Source organism: Numenius arquata, chromosome 2 (assembly GCF_964106895.1).
Source record: "Numenius arquata chromosome 2, bNumArq3.hap1.1, whole genome shotgun sequence".
Lineage (NCBI taxonomy): Eukaryota > Metazoa > Chordata > Aves > Charadriiformes > Scolopacidae > Numenius > Numenius arquata.
In genome coordinates, this window is record NC_133577.1 from 81116025 (window position 1) to 81135600 (window position 19576).

Here is a 19576-nt window from a genome sequence, read left to right on the forward strand (position 1 = left end):
CAGACTTTTTAAATCCTAAATTTTTGCCTTCATTTTTCTTATGCTGTTTTTAATCGGGTATTTCACTCCTGTGCTCTTCCCATTCCCATCCCACCTTTCAAAAGTCTTGCCAAACCCCTCACCTTCATGCCCTGCCAATAGGACTTTGCTTATTCTCCTTTGCTGAGCATAAACACTCTTACTGTTCTGCTCTGTTGAAATCCGATTACAGAGCTGTAGTTAGTACTCTTAATCTGTTGCCATCTCTCTTCTACTACGGTCATTAAAAAAATGTAATTTACAGTATTTAAATATACATCAATAATTATCCTGTTATGATAAGCAGCATGAGAACAATCTCAACCTTTTCTACTTACTTTGATGAAAGTGTCATTTGAGCAGGTGGCTAAAAGATACTGACCACTTCCGTTATTGAACTGGCAGCAATTGACCTGCTCCAAGTGTTCTTCATATACACACTTACACTGGCCTGTTCTTGAATTCCAAACCTAGACAGAATGGAAGGATGAAAAAAACTTTTAAATATAAAGTACTTAATTTTAAAAAATCTGTAAATTTCACTGAAATATAGATAAAGCCCTAAAACATTCTTTATAACACCTCAAAAATATTTTTTAAGATAGAGGGAAAGCATATATATATACATACACAATTAGAAACAAGAGGTTATGAGGGAAAGGTCATAATTCAGATTAGAATCTGATAAATACTGGAATTTCACCAAGGTTTTGCTACAGTATTGAGGAATTTAATACTCCAAATTATTCACGTTAAGAGAAAAAAGCCTATGAAAGAAAGAATTATCGATACATTCATTGCGTATTATGGATAGGACTGGACTCACACATTACGTTCTACTTAAAAAGAATCATCTGATAATACAAGTATCATAAGTGGTCGTTCCGTAAGTATGACATTAACATTAAGCATCTTTTACATTATGTAATAAGTAGGGCTTTTCTCTTTGTTAAGTAGTGAATTATCCCCATCAGATTTCAGACAGTTAAAAAAACATTTAGTCTTAAGAATCTGCTCTGCCTGAGTTGGTTAAGACTGAAATTAGAATTTTTAATTTGAAAAAGAAATTCTCTGCTCTCCATTTCCTTACCTTCACTTTTTTATCAGCTGAACAAGTTGCTACAAATTCACCATCTGCAGAGAAAGTGCAACAAAGTATTTCATCATCATGGGCACTTATCTCCAGGAGTCTCTCTCCACTTTCTGTTTTAAACACCTAAAACAATGAACAATAAAATCTTTTAACTCGCATACAATTTTAAAACACAAATGTAAGTTTGTTTTCTCTCAAAGATCTCTCTTTATATAAGCTCTTCATAGAGTTGGTTTACTTTTGAAAAAAAACCTTTATAATTTCAGGGAAATTAACATAATAATTATGAAAATATTCAATTTGAGCTTCAATTTTGTAAGGATGATAGAAATTGTTAGGGAGAGAAATAGTAAAAACTGATTTTAAAAAACGTTTCTGTATGCAATGTGCGTTTCATTAATGCCTTTTTGTACTCGCATTCTTTAAGCTTAAATACACATCCTTTCTCAGTACTTTTAAATAGTAACTGCAAAACACTGTCTCTCAATAAAAACTAAACCATTCTTAAAACTACAAATTCCAGGTTTAAATATATATAATATCCTTCTGTGGAAAGTAAGAATTCCAGCAGCAATTGATCATTTGGGGAACAAACAAGAAAAAAGTAGCAGTAAAAAGTTGTACAGAATGCCACAAGTCTCAGTCTTGAGCTAGTCATAGGCAATAAAAGGATAGTTAGGGAAAAGTGTCACACATTAATAATTTCTCAAAATTCTGGGATTTAACTTTACAAGGGGGGGCACGGCTGATCAGGTCTCCTTTTCCTCTTTAGGTTACATATTCTTAATTATTAAAACAAATCATATTGTACTCTTTACAGCAGCACTCAGGATACTACAGTTGTGAAGTCCCTATTTTTTTCCTTTATTTTTTCATTGAATGGGAATATCAATGACAATGAAATGGTTGGTATTTGTTCAAATAAGAGTATAACTACTGAAGTAACAGGAAATTTACATTTGCAGTAAATTCTGCAGAATATCTGTTCTTAATCTAATATTTTTTTTATTTTACAGAAACAGTAGAAGTAGCCTTGAAAACAGAAAAGCTTAGGCCACTATTAGAAAAAAACATTAATAATTTCAGAGTTAACAAAAAAAAGGATTATTGCTGATTTTCCTATTACTTCTTCAACAAAAGTTTAGTTTAAATGCAATCGCAAATCACAGATTTTACTTTTTTGGGTAGAAAATGAAGAGGAAAATAAGCAATCTGCAGTCTCAGTAATGACGCCATTTAGTACAGAAGCCCAGCACAGTAACTTCAGCACAGCATAAAATGAGTACATCCACCAGGAATCTCCTTAAGTGGATGCTACAGTCATAATACTGTAGAAGCCAGCAAATAAAATAATTAAATAAAAACACAGTGACAACACATTAAGTAGCCAAATGAACAGCAACTAAGCACAACTAATGTTATTACTTTAGTACTCAACTTATCAAGCATCCAAAAAAATACCAAAGGCTTGCAGAAACATTCTTTTCCCTTACCTTTGGCTGTCTGGAATATGGATACTTTACCAGGTTATTGTCTGGCTGATTGCTAGTTTTCTGGAGAGCTGGCTTGTTCCCCTCCCGGCAGACTGCTGGCAAATTTATATTAGTCACTTTCCTCTCTGTCTCCCCTAGTCCACTTCCTAAGCACTTTGAGCCCATTTCCAATCTAATACTGTCCTCAACTTCAGGGGTTCATTTTTCTCCCCAGATTTATTTCTTTTGCATAAGACAGTTTACTAATTAAGCACCAAGTAGCATAATATCCATTATCATCCCATAGAAATAGTAAATCTGTAACTAAAACGCCTTACTAAGTTCTGTAGAAGATCTACTGTGACTAGAAATACCATTTTTGCAAGCAAATTTTAAATATGCTGGGGTGCATTACTTAGGCTGTGAGCTTTTCCGTATCAATTAAAGGCATCTCATGTTCACGTATTACACCATGATGGTATAAACCCTGAAATCACACAGTTAAGCTTTTGAACTAGAGAATAATACTTACTATTCTAAACATGCAACTTGACGCTTATGTAATAATGTGTCCTTTTTAATCATTTGTCTCCAATAAGTTCTAGATACCTAATATCTCCACATAACAGCAAAAGGAAAGCAACAGGACTGTTAACAAATGTTATCAAAATGGTACACCGCATATCTTTTCACTCATGCATAGGTATCTTACCTGAAGTGTTTTATCAGCTCCACATGATGCTATTCTTTGTCTATCCTTAGAAAAGCAGGCATGGTAAACTGCATCTCTATGTGGACGAACAACCAGACGGTAGAGGTTTTTCAATGATTTTTTATTTCTACAGGGTAAAATAGTTGATTTTAGATGAGTAGATTTTCCTAACGCATTTTTATTGTTCAAAGTCCTCTATAAAAAGACAACGGTTTTTCCATGGATCTTGAGCGGCAAGCTTTATACCAAACCAACCAACCAACCCACTATACCTTACCTCTCAGCCTTTATGCTGAAGTAATAAAGGAAACGCAAATTCCAACATTCACTCAGAGTTTTTACTGCCTTCCAATAGTTACAGCTTAGAGATCAAGAAAGGTAATATGTGCACGAGAAATTAACATGCTACTTTACGGGCAAAGGTGGTGCACTGCAAGATGCAGCATTTTTATGATGCGGTACATGCCATTTCCAAATACAAATTTCTTCCTGAGAATTCCTGTCCTGCTGCAGGTTCCTTTTCATGCTTACTCAAAAAAAGTTTGTGAATTTGTTTAGATCTTAGTAAATTTACTTAGTCTTCCTAGAAATGACTCAACTCTTACCACTAAATATTTAAATAAAATCTGTGATTATCACTGCATTTCAATCAGAGATTAAGTACAGAATCTAACACACCTTAAATGATTCTTGCCTCACTTTAACAAAAAGTTAGCATTAGTAGCAATCATGATCATCCTCTTTAGCCAGATCTTAATACAGGAAGCTGTCACAGTAATAAGAAGTTTTTTTGGTGATGAATACATTGTCACAAGGTTAATTTTTCTTCTAGAGTCTAAATGAATCAACGCACTTTAAGTTTTTATCATTACGAGCTTCAGTCTCCAAGCTTAGCATTTAAATAATGGGTAAAACATCTCAAAGTAGGTGTACTTCAGAATGAAAGCAATTTTTCACTGCAAAATACTGACTCATCGAAGCCAACATTTTTATTCTTTTTTTTGCATATTGTAATAAAGCGAAAATTGCTGGTCAAGAGAGCAGCGCATTTACCTACATAGCCTACAAATCATTTTTAAACCTTGCCCTAGGATGGGACACAAAAACATCAGTCTCTGTTCTGTTGATTTCAGTCCTGTTCTTCAGCATGTCTCCCACATCCAAGGTGAAAGCCCTGAACTAACAGGAGATTGACTCTTTTGAATTGTGCAACTTTCAAGCGTTTTTGTTAGAATTCTGTTAGCAAAATGAAATAACCTAGTATTCAAAGAGAAGACCTGAATTCCAGTATGCCTGGATTAACCTGCCTGGTTATTACCATAATAACCTGACATAAAGTCATTCTGATTTTTAGCCACCAAATACTGCAAATATCAGATTCTTCTGTTTGATGTTTCTGTTCTAATAGAGAGAGCTACATGGTCAGATGACTACTGGACTATACTGGAAAAACATTTAGACACGTATACTTTTTCCTTAAACAACTTCCAAAAATATGGAAACAGCAAAAAATTATTTAAATAGGAGAAATTTCAAGATTGGGTAGAGATTATATAGCCTTTCAGTATTTTCCATTTCCTACTTTCAGAAACTTTGCAAGTTGACACAAATGCTGTCCTTTTTAAAGTGTACATTTTACTAGAAAACCTAAAAACATACTGTACCATACCCAATACTTGCACTACAATTCTAACTTTTTTTTTTTAAAAAAAAGAATTATTTAGCAAAGTTTCAAAGTATCTTATTTTCATCTTTGTATAGCTATTTAAAAGGAGCAATCATTGAGTATAGAAGTAAATATATTCCTCTATTTATTTCTATGTAATTATTACTAATTTGTGGCCTTACATATCCAGAGTTGCCCTCCTCCCACAAGTTCCTGAAAATTATTTCACTTATTTTACCTAGAAAAAATTGCAGTTCTTAAAAAGGTCCTTATATTAGCCATACATTGTATTTAGTTGTACATTAAATTATTTTCTTGGATCAGGGGATCAGCAGATGGACTGCAGCTACTTACATCCATTCCAAATAAAATACTCCTCTTTCTCTTTGAGCGTGTAGCTTTGCTTGTTGATACACCTCTGATGTCTCTGGCTGGCAAAGACCCAACTGCACAATGTCAGGAAACGGTTGCCGTCCAAGAAGGTGCCCATTTAAAGACAGAAATTCCTGGAAGTTCTCACGTACTGTGCTATCCTTTGTACAGAGCAGATATTTTATAAAATACAATGTGGATTAATTTCCTAAATGTCCTTTGCTTTTTTAATTTTCTATACAGCTAATATTCTTACAGAAGCACTTAGTTCTACTTTTCTATTTAGTTCTACTAGCAAGTACACATGATAGACTGAAATACTTCACTATCCTATTCAGGAAAGCATATTACCCTTATTTTTCAAATAAAGGATATTGGCAACAGTTGATTTACTCAATAAGCAGTCAATATGAAATATCAGAAAGACTAGTCCAAGTGCTCAACAAAATTCTGCAGCTCCTCAAAAGCAGAGTGCCATATATACTCACCATTATTGTTATTCACCTTAGTTTTTGAGTTCCATGGTCAATTACTTGGGCACACACTGAAGTTACAACTAAAACTGGAAACTTAGTTTTCTTCATTTTCCTCTTCTCCAAATTAAAGTTTAACTTACTCCCGGTTTTATGTTTCAATTTTTTAAGCCTTCTATATAACTCCCACATATACATACATCCAACAAAATGCAATTAAACATGGAAAAATATATTTGGAACAGACTGATTATTTATATTTTAGTATCATACCTTTTGATCCAGGATTGAACTATATTCCACATATTCATGAATCAGATGAGCAGGCCCTACCAATTCTGTTTTAGCTTTAATCCAATCTAGAGAAAACATAAGGTCACAGAGTTCCTAAAAGAAATAAAAAATTAAGTTCAGAGTGTGAGTTCCACAACAGAATCTACTTAAGGGGAAAAAAGAAAAGCACAGGAAATACATTAGGTGTTCAATATGCTTCAGTAAAATTGTTTCCAGTCAAAAACTTAAGTAGTTTCCTGCTTCCTGCATCTTACTTGATCAGGTATGAAAGTTCTGGGTATAGAAGGTTAAGCTTGTTATTTTAATGCAAAGGTCTGCTCTTTGATACAGCTAGTCAGAAAAGAGATGGGAGTACAAAGCAAATCTTGACTTTTGTAGCATGCAAGACCTGGTTTAAGATACAACTCTCATAAATCTCCTTCTAATCCAGTTTACCAAAGATCATTCTGCTAATAGTGATCTGTTGCTCTTCTTAACAGATACTGAATTTGAAAAAAGCAAAAAATATTACAGTTGAATTTAACTTAAAAATGAGAAAGCTACTTAAAAGGCAATCAGAAACAGCAAACAATTATTAGAGTATTTCAGTTGGAAGAGACCTACAACAATCATCTAGTCCAACTGCCTAACTGACCACTCCAGGGCTGAACAAAAGAGAAAACACGTCATTAAGGGCATTGTTCAAATGCCTCAAACACTGACAGGCTTGGGGCATCAATTACCTCTATAAGAAGCCTGTTCCAATGTTTGACGACCCTCTCGGTAAAGACATGCTCCCTAATGTCCGGTCTAAACCTCCCCTGGTGCAGCTTTGCACCATTCCCACTCATCCTATCACTAGATCCTAGGGAGAAGAGATCAGCACCTCTCTCTCCACTGCCCCTCCTCAGGAAGCTGTAGAGAGCAAATGAGGTCGCCCCTTAGCCTCCTTTTCTCCAAACTAGACAAAACCCAAAGTCCTCAGCCGCTCCTCACAGGACATGCCTTCCAGCCCTTTCACCAGCTTTGCTGCCCTGGACACATTCAAGGACCTCCACATACTTCTGAAATTGTGGGGCTCAGAATTGCACACAGTACCCAAAGTGAGGGATGTAAAATACACAAAGTGTATTTTATATGATGCGATGGATGAACCATCTCAAAAAAGGTTCAACTGAAAAGGTTTGAGTACATGTGAAATAAAGCAACTAGCAACCGGGACCAAACGCTATTCAAGGCAAGAATTCTAAAGACGTTAAACTGAAACTACTGAAGTATTAATCTCGCTGCATGATTTGCATCTTATGCTAGCTCAATGCCTAAAGAACAGTAGGTGGAAAAAATAACAGCAGTTGTTTTAAGGTGCTAAGGCAATCCTGGGAACAAAAGATTTGCCCATCTAAATCTTACTAGATTTTTTTATGCCTGTTGAAATCTGGTAACACAGAGAATGGACTCTTACACACAAATCAGTAGGACATAAGAGGAAGAAACTAAAAAGACTTTTTTTTTTGTAGAAAAAAGTAACTAATCTAATCGAAATCTCTGAGGAAATCAATTTACTTGTATTATATAATAAAACAAGCTTGGTTTTTCAAAAAGGTTTAGAAAAGATTTCCTATCAAAGCTTCTTCAAAAGGAAAAGAATAACAAAAGCCATTATGATATAAAAGAAATCTTCTCAGTAATTGGTTGAAAAGACGAAACGCAAAAGGTAGAAATTAAGTAGTTTTCATAACAGACAGTGATTACCAGTGGAGTCCCTAAAGGACTCTATATCGAGTGTTTACCTATCTGCACAAAAGCCTGGGAGAAGAGAGGTTCGAGTGGGAAAAAGCCGGGGGGGAAAGGCAGCGATAAGGGAGGACCAAGAAGGGAAACACAAAACACTGGTCAGAACTCACCTTCTGCATGTTGGCACCAGCCATGTGATACGCTAGAAAGTTATACCAGTACATGCAATCCTCTTGAGATGGAACAGGCGTATTAAGTTTGTAATATTTCTTGTACTGATTTACTATGTTTTTATGTAGCTCCTGCAATGTGAATCAAAATACATTTTCAGTTAATATATACCAAAGTATTGATTGGTTTCAGTATTGAGGAATTATAATTATTATTAATATTATATTGTATATAGTATTGAGAAGTATTACTATTTCTCAATCATAATACATCAACAAATGAATTAAGAAAAGCTTACCTTCCAAAATTGTACACTTAACCTAATTTATTGCTTAAGACTTCTCCAGAAACATTATCTGGATATTAAAAGACACAAAAGTAAGCTGTTAACCTTCCTTCTTAGGTTGAGAACAGCTATCAAATCAGTCTTCACATTAAGTGTGGGTAGCAAAAAAAAAAAAGACCTTTATATGGCTAAAAAATTGCCTTTTATTCATATTTACTCATTCTGCCCTGTCCTTCAGAACTGATAAATTTATTGGGCGCAACTTATAGGTACTCTCCCTTCAAGTATTGCTTTAAATTGGAAAAAAAAAAAGGTGTAAAAAGCACTTTCTCTTCCTATTCTAGTAGGGCCTTGATACCTTTGGAATCATCAATAGAACATTCCATCTCCTGCTGGAAATGTCTTTGACAGAGAAATAATGGATATTGAGTCTTCACTCAGTTTAGTTTCTTACCTTCAAATGGAATCATCATGAAATCACTCCATAGTTTCAAGTTGAAAATACACATTTTTAATTAGTCAGCATTAAGTTTAACTGCATTGCGGACCTACTCTATGAAGCTACTCTGGATACCATTTAACAAAGGAACATTTTCTGAAGAATGCTCAGCTTTGGAGAGTAAAGTTAAAAGTAAATAGATTAGTCAATACCCTACCTGAAGCTGGTTGCGATTCTTCTCTGTAAGAAAGTCAAGTTGAAGATCATGTAAATAATAATGGAATGACTTCCCATTACGATCACAGAACAGTAGTGATTTGTTAACAAATTCCTGTAGTATATCTTCAACTTCTTCAGTTTCCATATCCCAAAGAATACAGAGAACCTAAAAAAGCATATTAAGACAGAAAAGAATCAAAACTAAGGGGTAATATGAATTGTATGAATATCATAAAAGGCTACCAATTAACTGACAACAAAACACATGCCAACAAATATAGAAATTATTACAAATGGTAATAAATTCAGTAAGTTACCGATTCTTCCACATCAGGACAGATAATGTAAGTTAGCCCATCTTTTGTCTATTTGTGCTGATTTATGGTGATCGTATCTTTTCCTTTAAGGAGACAAATTTCACATAACAGTTCTTAAGCTTTCAGAGAGCTCAATTACAATCTAATTAAAGCGCTATATACAGAATGCACATTAAACTAACATTATGAATAGTCAGAATTTTTTAGTTTCACTACTGACAATAAAAGTCATTATACAATAATGGACCTGACCTACCCAATCTAGCAATTACTATTAAGTTACATGCAGCATAAGTTATATCCAACAATTATAAATTTTATGAATTCTTTATTGTTTATATCTCACTGAAAAATGATGAGATTTCTGCATCGCTGTTATTACCTTAGTAGGTACTTTAACATCTTTTGGGAGGATAGAGAGGTCTTTATAGTAGTCTTTATAATTGTCATTCAGTTGCTCAACACTTATGGACATTGCTTCATCAAGGGCTTCATAATCATAAGAAGATGATTTTCTTATTCTTTTAAACTGCTTATTCTGCAGCTGTTTGAGATAGTATTCCCAGCGACTAGGGAAGTCTCGTAATAATGCACCTATCAAGGATATCACAAGAGGAGAACCTGAAGAAAAAGATTAATTTAATCTTAGAGGTTTTAAGGAACACAATCCAATAATTTCATCAAGTGGTTGAATAAATCAGGTAAATTTCCCAATACATTCATTAAATTCTTGAGGCGTGGAAAACAGACAAAACATGTCATCCATATAGACATTTGCAAACTCAACAAATTTAAGTGTAACAGGGGGCGGGAGGAAGACATGCTGAAGAAAACTCAAAAATCAACATGATGTTCTTCTATTTAGTTTAAAAAAAAAAAACAAAACAAAAAGCATTTAACAAACACTTGTGTTTTACTTAAGGCATATAATATTAAAGAACGTTCCTTCCTTTATCTGTAAGTCAAAACCTAGAAGAAAAAAAAAATACATTCAGTGGTAAATGGTATGTTAAAGGGCAGCAAGCATTCCCTTACATAAAAGCATACCTTTGCATTCCCTTACAAGACAGTTAGCTTGTTCTGGCAGTTCTGATATTTTTGTATTCACAAATAGGGATAAAATCTCCAGTCCTTTCTCATGTGCTAGTCCACTTTCCACATGAACCTCATATTTATTGCCTAGACATAGAAACATGGAAAAAAATTAAAAGAATGTAACAAATCCTATGGAAATTGAGAGTATTTTCCAAGCAAAACCTGAAGCAAAGGACCCGGCTCATAATTTTATGCATAGTATTTTAAATGCTGAATACTAAGAGTATCAATTCTACTTATCAGAATCAAGTTCGCATTAGAGAGACAAAAAATTAGACTATAATCTAATGATTACAAATACATTATGGGCACATCGTTGTGATGACTGCTTAATACCACAGAGATAATCAGTCTAACAGCAGCAGTGTCACACAGGTTAATTTATCCTGTTGAGAATCATTGCACTCTTCAAAGTATACGTATAACTTTCAGAATAACATATAACATTTATTTCACAAAGAGCACAAAGTCTTACAGAGCAGAATTCTAAAACTTTGCTACTTGCGCAGAAGTTGATAATCACAGATGCTATTAGATTCTTTTAAAAGTTCACAAGAACAAATTGCATACATATACACACACAGTATGTAATGCAGGAGAGGAAACTGTTCCTTACCAGCCACAGCATCTGTTACGCTCCTGTCCCTGCTGGTGATAAGAACCTGACATTGATTATCAAATGCTTTTAATACCCAGGAATCCCAAATGTCATCCAGGATCAAAAGAGATCTAGTGCAAGAAGAAATATTGCAGATGTCAGATCAACTATTAGTGCTGAAATGCAGCATTTCATTTTAATAATGAAACGACATTTACAGAATTTCCAATGTATCATTGCATAACTTTTATATTAATATGCAGAAAATCTTAAGAAGGCATTAAACACTGTGCAAGAAAGCTGAATGCAAATCTCTCTAAAAAAATGAATTTTTACCATTTACTGCTTTATAGCTACAATTGAAGCGTAAACAATAAAGTTTTGAGAAATATTTCCATTAGTAGATGCCAGTAAAAACAGAAATGTTTACTCTGCTTTTCATGTTGTCAGATACCATAAGCGAAGAAAAAAGTTCTATAGGAGTAGATAAAAACTCTGCTTGACACAGGTTAGCGATAAGCTTTGTGGGAGAAACCATTTCAGTTTCCTTTTGACTCAAGAGTTTTCTGTTTTGTTCTTGTATCTTCAGATACAATTCCTCTCATGAAGGAATTGTTTTGGATGATAAGGTTCTTTTTACATAAACAACATTTTATAGTGACTACATATTCAAATCCTATGGCTAGTCACGTTTGTAGGTTACCACGTGGAATCTCATCAGAATGACGTAAAGTAGACTTCCCTACACCTGCCTATATCTGACAAAGAAGTTACTGAAAGTTGTTTTTAAAAGGTTGGTTCCAAGGGAGTAAGAAGTCAAAAAGATTAGCTGGCAAGTAGATTAATGTAAAGAAATACCAGTTATTTATATTCTGTGTGTTTTGTGGAGGAAATAAAGTTATTGAAACCAAATCCTGCATATTGTTTGTATTTATTGCCTTTTTTTTTTTAAAGGGATGGAGATTTCAGCTACACTAGTCATTGGTTAAATTGCCCAATTCCCACTGAAGCATTCCAAGACTTCCACATTTTTCTTTAGCTAAATGACACTTATGCCATCAATGCTTATAAATAAGGATTTTGTCCTTCTTAACACGTGCACACACACTATACCACATTTCCAAAGTTGTGTGTAAGTCTCGGATACCTATGTCTCATTTTTATACAACTGCTCTATTAACACCCTTTTGATAAATCAGAGGGTTGACAAGAATGCTATCATAGCCATAAATGACTAATTTTGTGATATTTTCACACTTGAAAATATGCTGAGCAGCATGAATTACAGACTGATTTTATGCTTTTAATTAATCTGAGAACTTCAAAATCCTCTCAGTCTTTTGGTATCTGTGACTTTCTTCCCCAACCACACAAACAAATCTTAAAGCCTAATTAAGATTGTAAAAAAATCAAAACAAACCAAAAAAGAACAAAAAAAAAAAACCACCCAAAACACTGTGATAACAATCACAGGAGATTTAATTCTGAAATTTCTTTCTTTAAAGAATATCATAGCTTCAATCTCTTCAACCATAATCCAACAAAATACATAACGATACTTTGCTCAGAAAGTTTTCATTTGACTAATACTTTAATCCCAAGAAATGTACTGGACTCACAATCTGAATCTAGAATAGCTGAAGTGACTTTTTGTCACCAAAGAAAAATCCAGTGCAGAGCAAGTTCCGCAAGCCGCAGAACTAGTGAAGCTTAGTTTCAAATACATTTGCACCCTACGAACCTCGCTCTCCACTACATTCCCCTCTGCCTCCTCCCATGCCCACTGATTTCCCAGATAACCCATCATCAACAAGACTTTCAGTTTGTTCTACAGCGTTCTCACATATACCTAACTGGGCAAGATGCAGCACAGGTTGTAGCCTGTTCCCAGCTCATGTATCCATGCTGGCCAGTTAGCAAGGCAACAAAATATGTTTCCTATCAATTCATTCTGTATACTCCTTTTCACCACTGAAAGCACCTTCTTAGATTTCTCTTCTTTATCCGACTGTCAGCTTTTCATAAACTTACAGAATTTTTAAAGATACAAAGTTCCTACCTTTAGAGTCATTTTTGGCAATATCATCAAAGTGTTTAGGATAGAGGCAGAGAAAGGAAAGGATAAAAAGGACTAAGATGAACAGTGTGATCACATTAACATGGTTTCATAATGGTGAAAAGCAGACAGACTAGAAAAGTTTATTAATCAACTCTTGTACTTTTTCCTTGAGGTGCAGTCATTCTCTGCAATACTCCTATCTAACATCTGTTACTCTATCTTGAAACAGATAATGAACATTGTCAGGTCAACAGCATCCTACATGAGATATCTGGCAGTCTATAAAGAAGACACTGCCACAGCTGGCACTGAAATGCCCGCAAATAAAACCAATTGCCTAATTGTTTCCAAAGCTGGCGTTTTCTCTTTTCCACTTAAGTTTCCTTAGCATACAGGAACTCTTTTGACAAAACACAGTAAGTACCTCTCAAATGAGTCACTTTGTGCACTACAAAGAGTATCAACCATGTTAGGCTGTCATGTTATTTGGCTGTACAGTGGCTGCCAACTTCTGGAACATTTCACGATGCCGTAGGAATACATCTTAAAAGAAAACAGCACACAGTTCTCCCTTCTACTCAGAAGAGACTGTAATATTGTGCATGAGTTAAACATCCAAATTCTTTTGCATTGAAGATTTTGGGTTTGTTAATGAACAAAAAATAACAAGAATTGTGTCAATGGAGACAACTACCCTTGAAAGTGTCTTGTTTGTACTTTTCATATAAGACTCCTACAAAAAAATGAAAGATTTCCTTGTGGAGGACCTGGCAGTGTTTTTCAAATCTTTTCTTCACAAGATTTTTTTTCCTGTACAAAAATGCCAGTATTCTTCTACTTTATGTCACAAGATTGGAGTATTATTACTGAGATATCTCACTCAGGTGCAGGCTTGTTTAGCTTAATGCAAATTTTCCCAGAGAGTAATGAAATCCTCAAGAAATAACAAAAACTACTGCTCAAAGATGAAAAAAGCTGTGCAGTGACTGAGACGCTGCTTGATTAAATTAAGTCATTTTTCCTTAAGTTTGAAAGCAACTGGTTTCTTGGCAATAATTGATCATATCATGAAAACCTGCTTTCATTGTGATAACTCTAGAGCAAACACTTTAAAAAGACATCAGCTGTTCTGGAAAGGAAAAATTTTTGGCAGTGATACACACCCTTTTACTGCTGTATGATACTCACACATCAGCGAAGCACTCTACATACACAATGAGAACACTGAAAGTTAGAGCAATTCTTATTTCCAACTGTTTGTTCCCAACCTTCATTATTCAATGACTAATAATTTTTCAAGCAAGTGTGACTCCTGCACAGCTGATTAACATATTTTGTTAGCAGAAGTCTTATTAGCCTACTAAACATATTCATATCCAGGTCAAGCCTACAATGTAACCCTTCTGTTACCCCATTGAAAAAAAAAAACAACAAACCAACATCTAAACAGGGACAGTTATACTAAGTATATTATACATCTGCCACTAGCATTTATTTACCTTTCAGCTTTTGTACACTTATCTGAACTTACTTATTCTTTTATCACATGCAAGTCAGTAATTTAGAAAATTTTAACAGGAACCCCTACACGAGAACTAAAATTCTAGAAGTATTGTCAGTTTCACCTTGAATAACACTTCCTAATTAGCTACAGTAAAACAGAAAAAGGGAAAGCAAAAAGTGGAAGAGTTATGAAGTTGTGTTTTTCAAAAAACAAAACCAAAAACCCACATCACGGAGACATGTAACCACAACACAGACACCTTAGACGATTAGACCAAAGTTACTCTGCAAAGTTTTATCAGTTAAAGAATGGTGTTTCATTTTACTGACATCACCTGGGATATTTGCGTAGCATCAGCAAACGAAGACGATCTTTAGCCTCTTCAATGTTAAGTGGTGGCCTTTGTGAAAGAGTAGAGTCGTGTTCCAATCTGCTACATAGATTCTGAAGTTTTATTAGGAGCCCTGCTTTGTCCTGTTTTCCAACAGAGATCCAGTGAACTCCTCCTGGGAAGTAATCTAACAAGAAATGCAGTGTTAATCAATTCAATTAAATTTCAATTTCAATTAAAATATAAAACTTTAAAGTCTATTGCAAGCTAACCCATTGCAACTCTACCATTAACACAGAAAGATGGTTCTACAATACCACTACGTTTTAGTTTTAAAGGAACAGGCTCTGTAGGGCAAGTTCCCACAGAGAATTCACACTATCACTGATGCTGTCATCCCTTCTCTCTGCATGCCGTCCTGCCTGTCCCTTGACAACGCCTTCTGCATCCATCTTCCTGACAGTCTGACTTAGCATTTACTTTCTTCCACCCTGTACTACTGCAGGAGTTCAGAGTCTGGAATGTGAAAATTATCCCAAAACAGTGAACATGAAAGCATCTAGAAAAGTCAGCTGCAGCAGAGGATCCTGTATCTATCTCTACATCATGTTTTCTAATGCCTGCGTCCCACTTTCTCCTCCAAGTCCTATGCTGGGAAAAAAAAAATAATAATTTTATGGTTTCATTTATGATATCCTTTAACTTAAAAGTGATACTAGTGTAAACACTCCACAAATGCTTGCCATTATTAAAATATATGTAAAAGAAGATTTTTTTAACTCACATAGCAAGGGGAAGAGTCTGAGGACTTAACAAGCAATGCCCAAAAGGAATAAACACTAAATATGATCATTTTGCACAAACAGAAATAACAATTTCAAGTTAATTAAGGATGTATCTACTCTCATAAACCAAAGCAGATTGCAAGATGAAAAGCTATTCAGAATCTTTTTCTATTAATTAGTAAAATATTTATTGGTCCTAGAGCACTAAACGGTTATGAAAGCTGTAAGATGCAAGCAAATACTTCAGAAGCACCTAAGGAACTTAGAAACCTAAATCTTAAATTACTTTCAAATTATATACTTTGCCATATATGTCCAATATGCATACACCTGTAGTAATTTTTATAAAAATATCAATTTATTTTTTTCTAAAAGTACCTTCCAAGAGCTGATGATCCCTTAAAGCTTCTGCTGTTAAAACAGTCTTCCCACAACCTGCCATTCCATAAACTGTGACCCAGCCTGGATCACTTCCCAAGCAGCACAGTTTCTGTTTAATAGCATCTACCAGTTTTGGCCGAGTGACAAACACAACCGGTCTCTGTGGCACACCTCCTTCGCAGAGAATTGTCTTAACTAAAGTTAAAAACAAGATATATGAAAGTAAGAAGTAATTTATATATGTGATGCTTCTTCTAACCAAACCAAACAACTCCCCACCCCAAATAACTAGTGGCCTCCCTCCCCCAACTTGTGTCCCATACAAATGCTCTAAAAACTACTGGACTCACAACATCAAATACTGAAAAAATATTGTTTTTTAGAAATAAGTTACTTAGCTGGTAACTAGCCTGCCACCTGCAATAGTGTCACAATTAGTAACTACATTTCATGCAAGCTAGTTACATCAATCCCTAGAAGGGAAAAGATAACAGCTCCAGTAGAAACTGTGGCAAGCAGACATAGGTACTCAACATTACTATACCCAACTGACAAGTCACTTTTCCAACCAGAAGTTACCACCCCACGGATACAGCAGGAAAAAAAAACATGCTGTGTAAGGCGCTTACTTTGTAGTTAACAGCACAGCATTGTGATCCAAGCAAGACTTCCTTTGATTTGAGCTTACATAGCACAACCTCCAATAGAGCAGGTAAAGCATAGCAGGAAAGGAAATGTGCACTTTATCTGTCCACTGCTGGCCACAAAGTGGCCATATGCAGTGCCATATTATACTGATAAGCTCTAGGAACAGGTAATCAAATTCCATGTCTATGACACTTCTTAAAATACAGAGTAACAGTAAATATGGCATTTAGCCATATGCAGTTCAAAGGTTCTTCCCATTAGAAACTACCAGTTTATTTCATGGCAATCAAAGACGATACTGGTGACAATGTAGGTAAAAGTTAGAAACTTATTTAGGGTAATTAAAAGATCTGGTGTAGAGAATTAAAATCTATTAACTAGATCAACTATTGGAATGTAGGATGAGAGATTACAGATTACTCTTCAAAAGAAGTGTCAGGATTTTGGAGGCTACAACTTTTTTTATGTTAGATACAGCTTCTTTAATACATACAAATAAGAGTCTTTCTTTCACATACAAGAAAAATGTTACAATGTAGAGAAAAATGTGAGAGCTTCAGGTGTCCTGTTCTTTAAAATAAACATTACTAAATATGAACATTTTCAGGATGACCTATGAAAGTAGTACTGTTGTAACTCTCCTGCCGTATTAAATTATGAAATACAGAAATACTGCCTACACTACTAAAATAAGCGAATGCACCAACTACTCCATTTTCATTGGAAGAGGTATTATAGATAGTCAATTAGTAAGGAATAAAAAATACAACTTGTCTCTACTTTCAAGCACAGAGATAGCTGTAGTTATACTGACCATATGAAGTCATTCCATCCATTGAACTCTTTCCATTACCAGAGGAGATGGAAGGGATGCCATCCTGAAGAAGCGCAGCAAGATCTCTGTACCCTTCATGAAGTAGTGCATTATAAAAGGATCTATATGAATTATTATCTTTTGTAAGAATAATGTTTATTAGCATAGCTGCTCGCTCCTTCCGTGTACTCTAGAAAAAAAAACATTAAAAGAGATGTTATAAAAAACTAAGAGACCTCAGAAATCATGTTATCTATCACTCTGTCAAATACAGACCGTTTATCGCCTTCAACTTGACCAAGCACGTAACTCTACCTTATGAAATATGACAAAAACTGCATGTTAAGCATATGCTTACAAATTTGCTGAATCCAGCAATGAGATAGACAGAAAGTATTATTTTTTAAAAGAACGATAAAACATATGAACAGACTAGGAAGATAAAAAACAGTGAGAGACAATTCTACCTGTTGTTTCACTTTCTCCTCCTCCTGTAATGTCAGTACTTCATCAGAAATCATACGATCCATGATATAAGAGGTCTTGATGTCTTTTTCCAATGCCTGGCGATTCATAAGTAAATAATTTCTACTCTTCACATCCATATTTCTTCAGCATTTAAGAAAAAAGTCAAGGCAGAATCAAAACATAACTTACAAGTACAAGGAAGAGAGTTTTAAAATAGTTTACGAATTTTAAAGTCAGAAAAAGCAGAGCAGCTGCATTAGCAGAAAATACAGTGAAGTTTCAGGCAAGCTTATACTACAAACTGCAGAAAGTTAAAAAAATTAGCTTGTTTTTTGTTTTCTTTTCATTTTCTGCCTTGATAAGAGACTTTCATTCTATTGTTATATGGATTTAATTACACTGTTTGACTCACTAGTCCAGCTTGGCTAGACAGTACAGTAGCAGCAAGAAAACACTGAGAAAAATCTAATATAATTCCTTTTCAACAGAGTAAAAAAAGGCATATTAATATTTAAGTTGTAATAGATCACAAGCTACTGTGAATATGAATAGTATTCTTGGAATATTATTTAGATACCATATGCTATTATGTTTAATAAAGACATCCAGCTGGGCATTATTAGAATTAATCTGACTACAGTATTTCTCCAACTGCTCCATTGGAGGCATATAAAACAGATATAAAAATAATTTCAATCTTTAACAACTAGACTCACAGTAAAACTCTTGTGGCCACTACACGAATGGAAGTTTTCATTAAAAAACCCAGACATGTACTGCTAATTTGTGGAGAAAAAAAAATCCTGAGTCCTTTTCCACTTTTCTACGAATTTATGTTCATGAACAGTTGCAGAACCAACGAACCACAGTCTGTGCAAGCTTCTCACACACTAGGAACTTGCTAAGTGTCTCTATGAAAAAGTCTTTTCCCCTACCACTGCATCACTCAAATTTTTTAAGTCCTTGGATCATGTGACTGAGACAACAGGATAAGAAAGAGGACTGGTCTCATGGCTGACAGCACTGGGCAGAACTACAATAGAAAATAAATTCCCTGTGTACCAAATCCCATGAGATAAACTCGATGCTGTCTCCAAGACCAAGACTCCATACAAGTACAGCCAGACCTTAAGACATGATGAAAAATGAAGCGCTTCACGCTGTCAATAACTGATCTGTATCTTCCTCTATCAGCATCTGATAAACGAAGAATGCAAATTTATAGTTGTGTATGTCATTAAAAAAAAAAAAATGCTTGAAGATAAAAGAAGGTGAAAACCATTGTCCACCATGTAAAGGTTTCCCAGTACTGATCAGCTGCCCCTGAGAGTCCCTAATGATCAAAATGATCACACTCCCGCGCAAGGACCGAAGGCTCCGTAGGCAATTTCAAGCTCCTCCACAGGGCAGCCTGCACAAGTGCTCTCACCTTTTCCTTCACTCCCTCCTTCAGGAGCCGGGTAGATGCAGAAGAGCTACCTATGGATAAGCCCGTGATGGGAGTGCCTCTTCCGCCGTACCGACAGAATTTCCTATTTTCACTGGAAATTACACGGTTAGGAAAGTCTTTCACCCCTCCTTCACCCCACCGCACCGCATGAAAGCTCCCCAGTCGAAAAACGTCCAGGTTAAGAAAAAAACAGTAATA

At 35.0% G+C, this 19576-nt stretch overlaps 1 protein-coding gene across 4 annotated transcripts in view; it reads right to left on the bottom strand.

Annotated features, from left to right (window-relative positions):
• APAF1 (apoptotic peptidase activating factor 1) overlaps positions 1–18065 on the bottom strand; it is a 34496-nt gene extending 16431 nt beyond the window's left edge. For 2 of the 4 annotated variants that reach the window (XM_074144360.1, XM_074144357.1), the window contains exons 1-14: positions 17928–18065; positions 17500–17650; positions 15996–16193; positions 14836–15019; positions 10957–11069; positions 10293–10424; positions 9628–9866; positions 8927–9094; positions 7984–8115; positions 6080–6193; positions 5316–5494; positions 3296–3422; positions 1109–1234; positions 357–488 (exon numbers count right to left, since the gene is read on the bottom strand). In XM_074144360.1, coding sequence (XP_074000461.1) covers positions 357–488; positions 1109–1234; positions 3296–3422; positions 5316–5494; positions 6080–6193; positions 7984–8115; positions 8927–9094; positions 9628–9866; positions 10293–10424; positions 10957–11069; positions 14836–15019; positions 15996–16193; positions 17500–17650; positions 17928–18065 — 2133 coding nt within the window. Of the gene's footprint in view, positions 1–356; positions 489–1108; positions 1235–3295; positions 3423–5315; positions 5495–6079; positions 6194–7983; positions 8116–8926; positions 9095–9627; positions 9867–10292; positions 10425–10956; positions 11070–14835; positions 15020–15995; positions 16194–17460; positions 17651–17927 lie in introns of all 4 variants that reach the window. The other 2 variants (XM_074144359.1, XM_074144356.1) reach the window with 1 other exon arrangement.
• Between the last annotated feature and the right edge of the window lie 1511 nt (positions 18066–19576).